Here is a 14,046-nt window from a genome sequence, read left to right as displayed (position 1 = left end):
TTATTCGAGCAGGGAAAAGCAGCCTCTGGCCAAACCACAGCAGGCCCATGGAACAGGACATCTGGAGCTGTTTCCAGGAGCAAGAAGTGAGGGAGACATCCTGCTCACAGCATTCAGGGCATCAACCCCATATCCTGTACAGAGAAAACAGAAAGCTTATCACCTGCTTGAAACTTCTCCCTTTTGTCCCTCTCCCACTCTCTCCCACCTCCTCTCCAAGGACAAACGAGTCTTGAGACTCAGGAGTCAAATGCCCAGAGGCGAACTCATGGCCTTACTGCTGATGGCTTCAAACTGTGCCCTCCTTAGTGCTGGTAGCCCTGACTCTGAGTCTTTGCAGAAGAATGAGGAACAGGACCGTGTCCTTCACCATCTCCAAGGGGCAACCTTAACCCTTTGCCAGCATGGGAGAGTCCTCTGCAAAGGCTGGGCAAGCCTTCTGGGGCTGAGCAGAATGGGGAGGTGCTGGCTAAGCTTATGGTCCTTCAGCCCCACACAGGGCTGCACCCACACATCCAAACCCACGATCCCCTTCCTTTCCTAGCTTCTCCTGTACAGTACATTCTGCACATGCTGATGGTTAGGTGTAGAGTAGGAAGAGTTCTGTAACAGTTATTTCAAAGGACAAAGCAGGAATTTGTTTCGTCAACCATGGACTTTACCTGCTGCAACAGGGTACGATACGAAAACATTTCCCAATCTGTTTTTCAGCGAACTGGCAGCCCCCATAACGACAACGTCCCCCTTCTATTCTGCATCGGATATCATTTCCTGTTGCAATAGAAAGACATGCAAAGAGAAGCCATTCTACAGATAATTGCAAGAAAGTTCAAAGCACTGGGATGGCTTGTCAAGAGTGGTTCTGGAGTCAACAGGCTTAGAGAACATCAAAAGGCACACGGAGAGGCTCGAGACAAGGAGGCTTTGGGACACTGTGCTGTGATCAAATATGAAACCACCTTCAGGACCGCCATTCCACCAAGCCAACATCCCCCTTGGGCTTTCTCCCAAAGGCCAGAAGATCCCTCTGAAAGACTCGCCTGTGCCAAGCTCAGCCGTGCTGGTGAGAGCTCTTGCAGTGACAAGATCAGAGGAGCAGATGGACACAGGCTTGCAACCTGCACCCAAACCCCTTCCTGACCACACAATAAGCCAGGCCTTTCTTCCTCAGATCTTTCTGCACCCCACTTCCATGTCCTCTTGCAGAGACACTCAGAAGGCTTCTTTTCATCAGTCCCTGCTAACCTTCGCATCACTCCAACAAAAGGCATTGCTCCCCCGGACATGGAAGACCACATTGACACAGGTCTACACCTCAGCCCATCTCCCTCCTTCCCCTCTCACCTGCAGTGCCCTGGAGAAAGAGGAGGAAGAAGGGGAAGAGCAGGAACAGGATCTTCATGGCTGATGCCCAGAGCAGGTCTTCACGGGGCTGCTGCAGAGAAGACAAACCAAGGTGACAAGGACCTGGGGGAGAAGCCCAGGTGGTGCTGCAGCAGCCTGGGCACAACTTTGGGGAACCCCATTAGGGGCTACCTGCGCCTACAAGAAAAAAATATTTTTTCAGTCTTTTTCTTTAGAAGAGTTCTGAGGTGTGCACCTACCTGATGCAGGTCCTGGTGCTCAAGCACAATGAGAGCCAAGAGGAATCCCTCGTGTCCACGTGCCCCTGCGGCCAGAGAGTGCTGCTTTGCCCTAAACGTGAGGGTTTTATCCCGCTGCTGGTGGGTGGGAGCTGGGCTTCCTCCTGCTGCCGCCTCTGCCCTTGGCCAATCAGCCAGTGACCCATGGGCATGGTGGGGTTGCTCCTCGTCCTTCCTGGCTGCTGAGGTGCCTGCTGGGGCTGTTGCAATCGTCACCGTTATCCTCACGCAACACAGCTTGTGATACCCGGGGGCACAGCACAGAAGGCTTCCCTCAGGCGTCCTCGCATATTCTTGGTAAAGAGGACGTCGTAGGATTCTGTGGTAAGTATTTGGAAGGAGGAGGATGCAGGGCTGGGCTCTGAGAGAAGAGCCACTCAGCTGCCCCATATCAGCCAGGAGCCGGCTCCAGCCGACTGCAAAAGGGACCTGCTGGTGGCCATTCCCTCTGGTCCTATCTCTGGTTACCTGTGAGAAGAGGCCAACCCCCAGCTCCCCACCCCTTCCTTTCAGGCAGTTGCAGAGAGCAATAAGGTCTGCCCTGAGCCTCCTCTTCCCCAGACCAAACACCCCCAGTGCCCTCAGCCACTCCTCACAGGACTTGTGTTCCAAATAACTTGGGGTACATGAGGCACAGCACTGCAGTCGGTCGAGGGAAGGGATTGCCCTGCGCTGCTCTGCCTGTGGCTGTTACATCTCGAGCACTGACGGCAGTTTGGGGTGTATCAGGGTCAGAAGGGCACAAACCTATTGGAGAGTGTCCAAACGAGGGCCATGAAGGTGGTGAAGGGTCTGGAGTGGAAGGCGTTTGAGGAGCAGCTGAGGTGCCTTGGTTTGTTCAGCCCAGAGCAGAGCAGGCCGAGGGGAGGCCTCATGGCGGCCTGCAGCTCCCTCAGGAGGGGAGCAGAGGGGCAGGCGCTGAGCTCTGCTCTCTGGGGACAGCGACAGGACCTGAAGGAACGGCATGGAGCTGGGACAGGGCAGGGTCAGGCAGGGGGTGAGGGAAAGGATCTGCACCCAGAGTTGGTTCGACACTGGCACAGGATCCCGCGGTTGCCAAGCCTAATAGAGTCCAAGAATAGAGTCCATTGTCTTGGGACAATGCTCTCAGACATCGGGATTGGTTTTGGATGTTGCTCTGTGTAGCCAGAATTTGGACTCAATGGTCCTTGCAGGTGCCTTTCTACCTTTGTGCTGTCACCCATGGCTGCCTGGTACAAGGGACACCAATGCCCAGCAGCACCAGCTCAGGGCTCCCGCTCTCCCTCCCCTTCCTCACCCACAGCAAACAGCCTGGACCCACAGGGACTGCCAGCCCTGGTGTCCCCACGGCACTGGTGGGGAACAGCAGCCCTGGGCACCCTCTGGCACAAGGACACGCTCACGCTTCCCACCAGCTGCAATGCCAAACTGCACGCCTTTATTTGAGCGGGGAAAAGCAGCCTCTGGCCAAACCACAGCAGGCCCATGGAACAGGATGTCAGGAGCTGTTTCCAGGAGCGAGAAGCGAGGGAGACATCCTGCTCACAGCATTCAGGGCATCAACCAAATATCCTGTACAGAGAAAGCAGAAAGCTTATCACCTCCTTGAAACTTCTCACTTGTGTCTTTTTCCCACCTCCCCTCCAAGGACAAACGAGTCTTGAGACTCAAGAGTCAAATGCCCAGAGGCAAACTCATGGCCTTACTGCTGATGGCTTCGAACTGTGCCCTCCTTAGTGCTGGTAGCCCTGACTCTGAGTCTTTGCAGAAGCATCAAGAACTGGACCGTGTCCTTCACCATCCCCAAGGGGCAACCTTAACCCTTTACCAGCATGGGAGAGTCCTCTGCAAAGGCTGGGCAAGCCTTCTGGGGCTGAGCAGAATGGGGCGGTGCTGGCTAAGCTTAGGGTCCTTCAGCCCCACACAGGACTGAACCCACACATCCAAACCCACAATCCCCTTCGTTTCCTGGCTTCTCCTGCACAGTACATTCTGCACATGCTGATGGTTATGTGTAGAGTAGGAAGGGTTCTGTAACAGTTATTTCAAAGGACAAAGAAGGAATCCGTTCCGTCAACCATGGACCTTACCTGCTGCAGCAGGCTTGGAAAGATGAGCATCTCCCAATATGTCTTTCACCGAACTGGCACCTTCTAAAACGACAAATTCCCCCTCTTGTTCTGCAGATGAGAGAATTTCCTGTTCCAATAGACAGACATGCATGGTAAGCCATTGTAAAGATGATTGCAACAGGGGTCAGAGCACTGGCACAGCTTCCCAGAGAGGTTCTGGAGTCAGCCTGCTTAGAGATCTTCAAAAGTCACATGGAAAGGCTCAAGACAAGGAGGCTTTGGGACACTGTGCTGGGGGTCATAACAAAACCACTTTGTGTGCCAGCCATTGCACCAAGCCAACATCCTCCTTGGGCTCTCTCCCATCCCTGCACAGGACAGAAGGTCTCTCTGAAGGACGACCTGTCCACACCTCAGCCCATCTCCCTCCTTCCCCTCTTACCTGCAGTGCCCTGGAGAAAGAGGAGGAAGAAGGGGAAGAGCAGGAACAGGATCTTCATGGCTGATGCCCGGAGCAGGTCTTCACGGGGCTGCTGCAGAGAAGACAAACCAAGGTGACAAGGACCTGAGGGAGAAGCCCAGGTGGTGCTGCAGCAGCCTGGGCACAACTGTGGGGAAACCAAAGAGGAACTACATCCAGCTACAGGAAAAAGATGTTTTCTCACTGTTTTTCTTCAGAAGAGTTCTGAGGTGTGCACCTACCTGATGCAGGTCCTGGTGCTCAGGCACAAAGAGAGCCAAGAGGAATCCCTCATGTCCACGTGCCCCTGTGGCCAGAAAGTGCTTCTTTGCCCTAAACATGAGGGTTTTATCCCGCTGCTGGTGGGTGGGAGCTGGGCTTCCTCCTGCTGCCGCCTCTGCCCTTGGCCAATCAGCCAGTGACCCATGGGCATGGTGGGGTTGCTCCTCGTCCTTCCTGGCTGCTGAGGTGCCTGCTGGGGCTGTTGCAATCGTCACCGTTATCCTCACGCAACACAGCTTGTGACACCCGGGGGCACAGCAGGCATGCAGCCTGCGGTGTCCGGAGGGCAATGGCAGCACGGGCACCTTGCAAGGAGAAGAGGGCTTCCCTCAGGCGTTCTCTGATATTCCTGGTGATACGACTTCTTCAGATCCTGTGGCAAGGGCTGGGGGGGATGGGGATGCAGGACTGGGCTCTGAGAGACGATTCCCAGAGCTGCCCCATGTCAGCCAAGAGCCGGCTCCAGCCGATTCCAAAAGGGACCTGCTGGTGGCCAGAGCTGAGGTAATGAGTGACACTGGTTGTGCCTCCGTTATGACATGGAATTGTTGAATCATTTAGGTTGGAAAAACCCTCCAAGATCATCTGGTCCAACCATGTCCCCAACCACCAATGTCACTCACTGAACCATGTCCCTAAGCACCACATCCAACCTCTCCTTGAACACCCCCAGGGACGGTGACTCCGCCACCACCCTGCGCAACCCGTCCCAACGCCTGACTGCTCTTTCTCAGCAGAAATGTCTCCTCATTTCCAACCTGAACCTCCCCTGGCACAACTTGAGGCCATTCCCTCCGGTCCTATCTCTGGTTACCTGTGAGAAGAGGCCGACCCCAGCTCCCGACCCCTTCCTTTCAGGCAGTTGCAGATAGCAATAAGGTCTGCCCTGAGCCTCCTCTTCCCCAGACCAAACAGCCCTATGCCCTCGGCCGCTCTTCACAGGACTTTTGTTGCAAATGCCATGAGGGAACATGAGGCCCGGCACTGCAGCCAGTCGAGGGAAGAGATTGTCCTGCTCTGCTCTGCCTGCTGCCACCCCACCTTGGGCACTGGGGGCTGTTTGGGGCTCCTCTGTGTCAGAAGGGCACAAACCTATTGGAGAGTGCCCAAAGGAGGGCTATGAACGTGGCAAAGGGTCTGGAGGGGAAGGCGTGTGAGGAGCAGCTGAGGTGCCTTGGTTTGTTCAGCCCAGAGCAGAGCAGGCCGAGGGGAGGCCTCATGGCGGCCTGCAGCTCCCTCATGAGGGGAGTGGAGGGACAGGCGCTGAGCTCTGCTCTCTGGGGACAGCGACAGGACCCGAGGGGACGGCATGGAGCTGGGACAGGGCAGGGTCAGGCTGGGGTAGAGGGAAAGGTTCTGCACCCAGAGGTGTTTCGACACTGGCACAGGATCCTGCGGTTGCCAAGCCTAATAGAGTCCAAGAAGTCTTGGGACAATGCTGTCATACATTGGGATTGGTTTTGGGTGTTGCTCTGTGTAGCCAGGATTTGGACTCAATGGTCCTTGTTGGTCCCTTTTTACTCAGGATATTCAGGGATTCTGTGATTCTGTGATCATGGTCAATATTCATCATTTTCTTTCTCATTTCTACAGTGTCAGAAGAGCTTTAACTCACAGCACTGGGAGAGCACAGCCCAGCTCCCAGCACAGCCCCTAGCAGGCAGGGCTCCAGGATGCTGTGGCAGGATAAGGAGGAACACGGGGCCACCAGAACAGGTTGGGTGGGCAGCCCTGGCCATGCTCAACAAGGCACAGCCCTCTGCACATAGCCAGCACTGCTGTCACCCATGACTGCCCGGGACAAGCAACTTCTGTGCCCAGCAGCACCAGCTCAGGGCTCCCGCTCGCCCTCCTGTTCCTCACCCCCAGCAAACAGCCTGGCCCCGCAGGGACTGCCAGCCCCGGTGTCCCCACTGCGCTGGTGGGGAACAGCAGCCCTGGGCACCCTCTGGCACAAGGACACGCTCACGCTTCCCACCAGCTGCAATGCCAAACTGCACGTCTTTATTTGAGCGGGGAAAAGCAGCCTCTGGCCAAACCACAGCAGGCCTGGGGCAGGATGTCTCCAGCACATGGGTGCCATTGCAGCCAGCAGGAGCAGTGCTGTGACTCTCACAGGCACTGCACGGGGAGACTGTGGGGATGGGAATGGGAAGAGGACATCAGGAGCCGTTTCCAGGAGCGAGAGGCGAGGGGGACATCCTGCTCACAGCATTCAGGGCATCAACCCCATGTACTGTAAGAAGGAAGCAGAAAGCATGACACTGGTTTGCAATTTCCTTCTCCCGTGCTCCCAGTTGCTCCCACCTCCTCTGTTATGAAAGCTAAATGCATGGTGCAAAAGAATGACACATCGGTCTTGGGAGCTGGAACTTTTTCAACCCCCAAAAAGATAGTTTAAAATATATGAGAACTCTTCCCTCCCTTCCTGGGACTCTCCCACAGAGCATAAATGCAGCAGAGTTTTTACCAGGTATTGACTAGAAAGAGTTCTATAACAACCATTTCAATGGAAAAAGGAGGAATTCCTTTCCTCAGCCAGGAACCCAGACCTTACCTCCTGCAGCAGGGAGCTAGAGTTGAACATCTCCCAACAGGTCTCGTGGGGAAGCGGCATCTCCCAAAGGTACAGATTCCCCCTCTTCATCTGCATGCTTGGTGGCTTCCTGGAGCCAGGGAGAATCACAGACACAAAAACAGTTGAGGTGATGATTTGGGTGAGTTGTGAGTGCTTGCAGAGTGTGTGCACTGACACTCTCCATGCACTCCAGGCCAGCATCTGGGCTCATCATCTTTAAGCTTGGCGTATGTAGGTCTTCCAACACAAGGTGTCTCACCCAGAAGGGCTCTTTCACACCCCTACAGGTGCACACAAGAGCAGAGAGGGAGGAGGACCAGCAAGAAGACCAAGGGAGAGGCGTGCTGGCTGCCCAGCTGCATGTCCAGCTCTGCCTGGACCACTGGATCTGGCAAGTGGGGCACTCATCACAGCCCACAGCCCAATCCCTGCTGCTCCATGAGCTTGAGGGACCTCAGATGGAAAGTCCTTACCCAGTCCTCAAAGGTGTCATGGCTCGAAAGAAGGGGGCTTAGGGAAACTGTGCTGGGGGTCAAAACAAAACCACTTTGTGTGCCCGCCATTGCACCAAGCCAACATCCCCCTTGGGCTCTCTCCCATCCCTGCACAGGACAAAAGGTCCCTCTGAAGGATGCTGCTGTCCACACCTCAGCCCATCTCCCTCCTTCCCCTCTCACCTGCAGCGCCCTGGAGAAAGAGGAGGAAGAAGGGGAAGAGCAGGAACAGGATCTTCATGGCTGATGCCCAGAGCAGGTCTTCACGGGGCTGCTGCAGAGAAGACAAACCAAGGTGACAAGGACCTGGGGGAGAAGCCCAGGTGGTGCTGCAGCAGCCTGGGCACAACTTTAGGGAAACCAAATAGGAACTACATCCAGCTACAGGAAAAAGATATTTTCTCACTGTTTTTCTTCAGAAGAGTTCTGAGGTGTGCACCTACCTGATGCAGGTCCTGGTGCTCAGGCACAAAGAGAGCCAAGAGGAATCCCTCGTGTCCACGTGCCCCTGCGGCCAGAGAGTGCTGCTTTGCCCTAAACGTGAGGGTTTTATCCCGCTGCTGGTGGGTGGGAGCTGGGCTTCCTCCTGCTGCCACCTCTGCCCTTGGCCAATCAGCCAGTGACCCACGGGCATGGTGGGGTTGCTCCTCGTCCCTCCTGGCTGCTGAGGTGCCTGCTGGGGCTGTTGCAATCGTCACCGTTATCCTCACGCAACACAGCTTGTGACACCCGGGGGCAAAGCACAGAAGGCTTCCCTCAGGCGTCCTCACGTATTCTTGGTGATATGACATGTTGGTGTCCTGTGGCAAGGGCTTGGAAGTGGGGGGATGCAGGGCTGGGCTCTGAGAGAAGAGCCCCGCAGCTGCCCCAATTCAGTCAAAAGCCAGCTCCAGCCGACTCCAAAAGGGACCTGCTGGTGGCCAAAGCTGAGGAAATGAGCGACACTGGTTGTGCCTCCGTCATAACAGGGAATCGTTGAATCATTTGGGTTGTAAAAGACCTCGGATATCATCAAGTCCAACCCAGAAATGAGCACTGCCAAATCCACCATTAAACTATAGAATGACAGAATCATTAAGGTTGGAAAAGCCCTCCAAGATCATCTGGTCCAACCATCCCATTACCACCATTATCACCACTGAACCCTGTCCCTAAGCACCACGTTCAAGCTCTCCTTGAACACCCCCAGGGACGGTGACTCCACCACCTCCCTGGGCAACCCGTCCCAACGCCTGACTGCCCTTTCTGAGCAGAAATGTCTCCTCATTTCCAACCTGAACCTCCCCTGGCGCAACTTGAGGCCATTCCCTCTGGTGCTATCACTGGTTCCCTGTGAAAAGAGGCTGACCCCCAGCTCCCCACCCCTTCCTTTCAGGCAGTTGCAGATAGCAATAAGGTCTGCCCTGAGCTTACTCTTCCCCAGACCAAACACCCCCAGTGCCCTCAGCCGTTCCAACCAGGAACTGTTTTGCAAATGCCATGAGGGAACGTGAGGCCTGGCACTGCATGCCAGTCGAGGGAAGGGACTGTCCTGCTCTGCTCTGCCTGCTGCTGCCTCACCTCGGGCACTGGAGGCAGTTTGGGGCTCCTCTGTGTCAGAAGGGCATAATTCTAATGAGGAGTGCCCAAAGGAGTTCTATGAACGTGGCAAAGAGTCTGGAGGGGAAGGCGTGTGAGGAGCAGCTGAGGTTCCTTGGTTTGTTCAGCCCAGAGCAGAGCAGGCCGAGGGGAGGCCTCATGGCAGCCTGCAGCTCCCTCAGGAGGGGAGCGGAGGGGCAGGCGCTGAGCTCTGCTCTCTGGGGACAGCGACAGGACCCGAGGGGACGGCATGGAGCTGGGACAGGGCAGGGTCAGGGGGTGAGGGAAAATTTCTGCACCCAGAGGTGGTCGGGCACTGGCACAGGCTCGCCAGGGCAGTGATCAGGGCACCAAGGTGCTGGAGTTGAAGAACCGTTTGTACAATGCTCTCATACATTGGGATTGGTTTTGGGTGCTGCTCTATGGAGCCAGGATTTGGACTCATTGGTCCTTGTGGATGTCTTTCTACCTTTGTGCTGGCGCCCATGGCTGCCCGGGATACACAGCACCTTCCTCACCCGCAGCAAACAGCCTGGCCCTGCAGGGACTGCCAGCCCCGGCTTCGCCACGGCGCTTGTGGGGAACAGCAGCCCTGGGCACCCTCTGGCACAAGGACACGCTCACGCTTCCCACCAGCTGCAATGCCAAACTGCACGCCTTTATTTGAGCAGGGAAAAGCAGCCTCTGGCCAAACCACAGCAGGCCCATGGAACAGGATGTCAGGAGCTGTTTCCAGGAGCGAGAAGCGAGGGAGACATCCTGCTCACAGCATTCAGGGCATCAACCCCATGTCCTGTACAGAGAAAGCAGTCAAGCATGGCACCTGCTTGAAACCTCTCACTTTTGTCTCTTTCCCACCTCCCCTCCAAGGACAAACGAGTCTTGAGACACAAAAGAGTCAAATGCCCAGAGGCGAACTCATGGCCTTACTGCTGATGGCTTCGAACTGTGCCCTCCTTAGTGCTGGTAGCCCTGACTCTGAGTCTTTGCAGAAGCATCAAGAACACGACCGTGTCCTTCACCATCTCCATGGGGAACCATAACCCTTTACCAGCATGGGAGAGTCCTCTGCAAAGGCTGGGCAAGCCTTGTGGTTCTGAGCAGAATGGGGAGGTGCTGGCTAAGCTTAGGGTCCTTCAGCCCCACACAGGGCTGCACCCACACATCCAAACCCACAATCCCCTTCATTTCCTGGCTTCTCCTGTACAGTACATTCTGCACATGCTGGTGGTTAGGTGTAGCGTAGGAAGGGTTCTGTAACAATTATTTCAAAGGACAAAGGAGGGATCCGTTCCGTCAACCATGGACCTTACCTGCTGCAGCAGGGTTGGACAGATGAGCATCTCCCAATCTGTCTTTCAGCGAACTGGCACCTCCCAAAACGACAAGTTCCCCCTCTTCTTGTGCAGTGCCAAGAATATCCGGCTGCAATAGAAAGAGATGCACGGCAAGCCATTGTAAAGGTGATTGCAACAGGGGTCAGAGCACTGGCACAGCTTTCTAGAGAGGTTCTGGAGTCAGCCTGCTTAGAGATCTTTGAAAGTCACATGGAAAGGCTTGAGACAAGGAGGCTTTGGGAAACTGTGCTGGGGTTCAAAACAAAACCACTTTGTGTGTCAGCCACTGCACCAAGCCAACATCCTCCTTGGGCTCTCTCCCATCCCTGCACAGGACAAAAGGTCCCTCTGAAGGATGCTGCTGTCCACACCTCAGCCCATCTCCCTCCTTCCCCTCTCACCTGCATCACCCTGGAGAAAGAGGAGGAAGAAGGAGAGGAGCAGGAACAGGATCTTCATGACTGGTGCCCGGAGCAGGTCTTCACGGGGCTGCTGCAGAGAAGACAAACCAAGGTGACAAGGACCTGGGGGTCAGCCCCAGGTGGTGCTGCAGCAGCCTGGGCACAACTTTGGGGAACCCCATTAGGGGCTACCTGCGCCTACAAGAAAAAAATATTTTCTCAGTCTTTTTCTTTGGAAGAGTTCTGAGGTGTGCACCTACCTGATGCAGGTCCTGGTGCTCAGGCACAAAGAGAGCCAAGAGGAATCCCTCGTGTCCACGTGCCCCTGCGGCCAGAGAGTGCTGCTTTGCCCTAAACGTGAGGGTTTTATCCCGCTGCTGGTGGGTGGGAGCTGGGCTTCCTCCTGCTGCTGCCTCTGCCCTTGGCCAATCAGCCAGTGACCCATGGGCATGGTGTGGTTGCTCCTCGTCCCTCCTGGCTGCTGAGGTGCCTGCTGGGGCTGTTGCAATCGTCACCGTTATCCTCACGCAACACAGCTTGTGACACCCGGGGGCACAGCACAGAAGGCTTCCCTCAGGCGTCCTCACGTATTCTTGGTGATATGACATGTTGGTGTCCTGTGGCAAGGGCTTGGAAGTGGGGGGATGCAGGACTGGGCTCTGAGAGAAGAGCCCCGCAGCTGCCCCAATTCAGTCAAAAGCCAGCTCCAGCCAACTCCAAAAGGGACCTGCTGGTGGCTAGAGCTGAGCTAATGAGCGACACTGGTTGTGCCTCCGTCATAACAGGGAATCGTTGAATCATTTGGGTTGGAAAAGACCTCTGTTGGGAAAGACCTCGGATATCATCAAGTCCAACCCAGAAATGATAACTGCCAAATCCACCATTAAACTATAGAATGACAGAATCATTAAGGTTGGAAAAGCCCTCCAAGATCACCTGGTCCAACCATCCCATTACCACCATTATCACCACTGAACCATGTCCCCAAGCAGCACGTCCAACCTCTCCTTGAACACCCCCAGGGACGGTGACTCCACCACCTCCCTGGGCAACCCGTCCCAACGCCTGACTGCTCTTTCTGAGCAGAAATGTCTCCTCATTTCCAACCTGAACCTCCCCTGGCGCAACTTGAGGCCATTCCCTCTGATCCTATCACTAGTTCCCTGTGAAAAGAGGCTGACCCCCAGCTCCCCACCCCTTCCTTTCAGGCAGTTGCAGATAGCAATAAGGTCTGCCCTGAGCTTACTCTTCCCCAGACCAAACACCCCCAGTGCCCTCAGCCGTTCCAACCAGGAACTGTTTTGCAAATGCCATGAGGGAACGTGAGGCCTGGCACTGCATGCCAGTCGAGGGAAGGGACTGTCCTGCTCTGCTCTGCCTGCTGCTGCCTCACCTCGGGCACTGGAGGCAGTTTGGGGCTCCTCTGTGTCAGAAGGGCATAATTCTAATGAGGAGTGCCCAAAGGAGTGCTATGAACGTGGCAACGAGTCTGAAGGGGAAGGCATGTGAGGAGCAGCTGAGGCCCCTTGGTTTGTTCAGCCAAAACAGAGCAGGCCGAGGGGAGGCCTCATGGCGGCCTGCAGCTCCCTCAGGAGGGGAGCGGAGGGGCAGGCGCTGAGCTCTGCTCTCTGGGGACAGCGACAGGACCCGAGGGGACGGCATGGAGCTGGGACAGGGCAGGGTCAGGGGGTGAGGGAAAATTTCTGCACCCAGAGGTGGTCGGGCACTGGCACAGGCTCGCCAGGGCAGTGATCAGGGCACCAAGGTGCTGGAGTTGAAGAACCGTTTGTACAATGCTCTCATACATTGGGATTGGTTTTGGGTGCTGCTCTATGGAGCCAGGATTTGGACTCATTGGTCCTTGTGGATGCCTTTCTACCTTTGTGCTGGCGCCCATGGCTGCCCGGGATACACAGCACCTTCCTCACCCGCAGCAAACAGCCTGGCCCTGCAGGGACTGCCAGCCCCGGCTTCGCCACGACGCTTGTGGGGAACAGCAGCCCTGGGCACCCTCTGGCACAAGGACACGCTCACGCTTCCCACCAGCTGCAATGCCAAACTGCACGCCTTTATTTGAGCAGGGAAAAGCAGCCTCTGGCCAAACCACAGCAGGCCCATGGAACAGGATGTCAGGAGCTGTTTCCAGGAGCGAGAAGTGAGGGAGACATCCTGCTCACAGCATTCAGGGCATCAACCCCATGTCCTGTACAGAGAAAGCAGAAGGATGGCACCAGCTTGAAACCTCTCACTTTTGTCTCTCTCCCACTCTCTCTCACCTCCCCTCCAAGGACAGATGAGTCTTGAGACTCAGGAGTCAAATGCCCAGAGGCGAACTCATGGCCTTACTGCTGATGGCTTCGAACTGTGCCCTCCTTAGTGCTGGTAGCCCTGACTCTGAGTCTTTGCAGAAGCATCAAGAACAGGACTGTGTCCTTCACCATCTCCAAGGGGCAACCTTAACCCTCTGCCAGCATGGGAGAGTCCTCTGCAAAGGCTGGGCAAGCCTTGTGGTTCTGAGCAGAATGGGGAGGTGCTGGCTAAGCTTAGGGTCCTTCAGCCCCACGCAGGGCTGCACCCACACATCCAAACCCCCGATCCCCTTCGTTTCCTGGCTTCTCCTGCACAGTACATTCTGCACATGCTGATGGTTATGTGTAGAGTAGGAAGAGTTCTGTAACAGTTATTTCAAAGGACAAAGGAGGAATCCGTTTCATCAACCATGGACCTTACCTGCTGCAGCACGGTTGGAAAGATGAGCATCTCCCAATATGTCTTTCAGGGAAGAGGCAGTTCCCAAAACGACAAGTTCCCCCTCTTCTTATACAGCGTAAAGTACTTCCTGCTGCAATAGAAAGGCATGCACGACAAGCCATTAGAAAAATGATTGCAACAGGGGTCAGAGCACTGGCACAGCTTCCCAGAAAGGTTCTGGAGTCAGCCTGCTTAGAGATCTTTGAAAGTCACATGGAAAGGCTCGAGACAAGGAGGCTTTGGGAAACTGTGCTGGGGTTCAAAACAAAACCACTTCGTGTGCCCGCCATTGCACCAAGCCAACATCCCCCTTGGGCTCTCTCCCATCCCTGCACAGGACAAAAGGTCCCTCTGAAGGACGCTGCTGTCCACACCTCAGCCCATCTCCCTCCTTCCCCTCTCACCTGCATCACCCTGGAGAAAGAGGAGGAAGAAGGGGAGGAGCAGGAACAGGATCTTCATGACTGG

At 55.5% G+C, this 14,046-nt stretch overlaps 1 protein-coding gene and 1 long non-coding RNA gene across 3 annotated transcripts; both read right to left on the bottom strand.

The window, feature by feature from the left end:
- LOC116487518 (gallinacin-3-like) lies at positions 1–1,662 on the bottom strand. Its single transcript, XM_032184515.1, has 4 exons — positions 1,605–1,662; positions 1,345–1,435; positions 685–771; positions 1–134 (listed from the first exon to the last, which is right to left on the bottom strand). Exons 2-4 carry the CDS (start codon positions 1,400–1,402, stop codon positions 1–3), a joined length of 279 nt encoding a protein of 92 aa, XP_032040406.1. The 5' UTR covers positions 1,403–1,435; positions 1,605–1,662.
- A 1,399-nt stretch (positions 1,663–3,061) lies between these two features.
- On the bottom strand, positions 3,062–11,155 carry LOC116487761. Of its 2 annotated transcripts, none has more exons than XR_004253106.1 (4): positions 11,088–11,155; positions 10,828–10,918; positions 10,403–10,514; positions 3,062–3,197 (listed from the first exon to the last, which is right to left on the bottom strand). It is a non-coding gene; the product is annotated as an uncharacterized LOC116487761 (long non-coding RNA). The 2 variants fall into 2 exon arrangements; XR_004253105.1 differs by lacking the exon at positions 3,062–3,197 and adding an exon at positions 9,727–9,882.
- Positions 11,156–14,046: the final 2,891 nt, after the last annotated feature.

This window comes from Aythya fuligula, chromosome 3, assembly GCF_009819795.1.
Source record: "Aythya fuligula isolate bAytFul2 chromosome 3, bAytFul2.pri, whole genome shotgun sequence".
NCBI classification, from domain to species: Eukaryota; Metazoa; Chordata; class Aves; order Anseriformes; family Anatidae; genus Aythya; species Aythya fuligula.
Note: the sequence above shows the minus strand (reverse complement) of the source record. Positions and strands in the feature narration are given on the sequence as shown.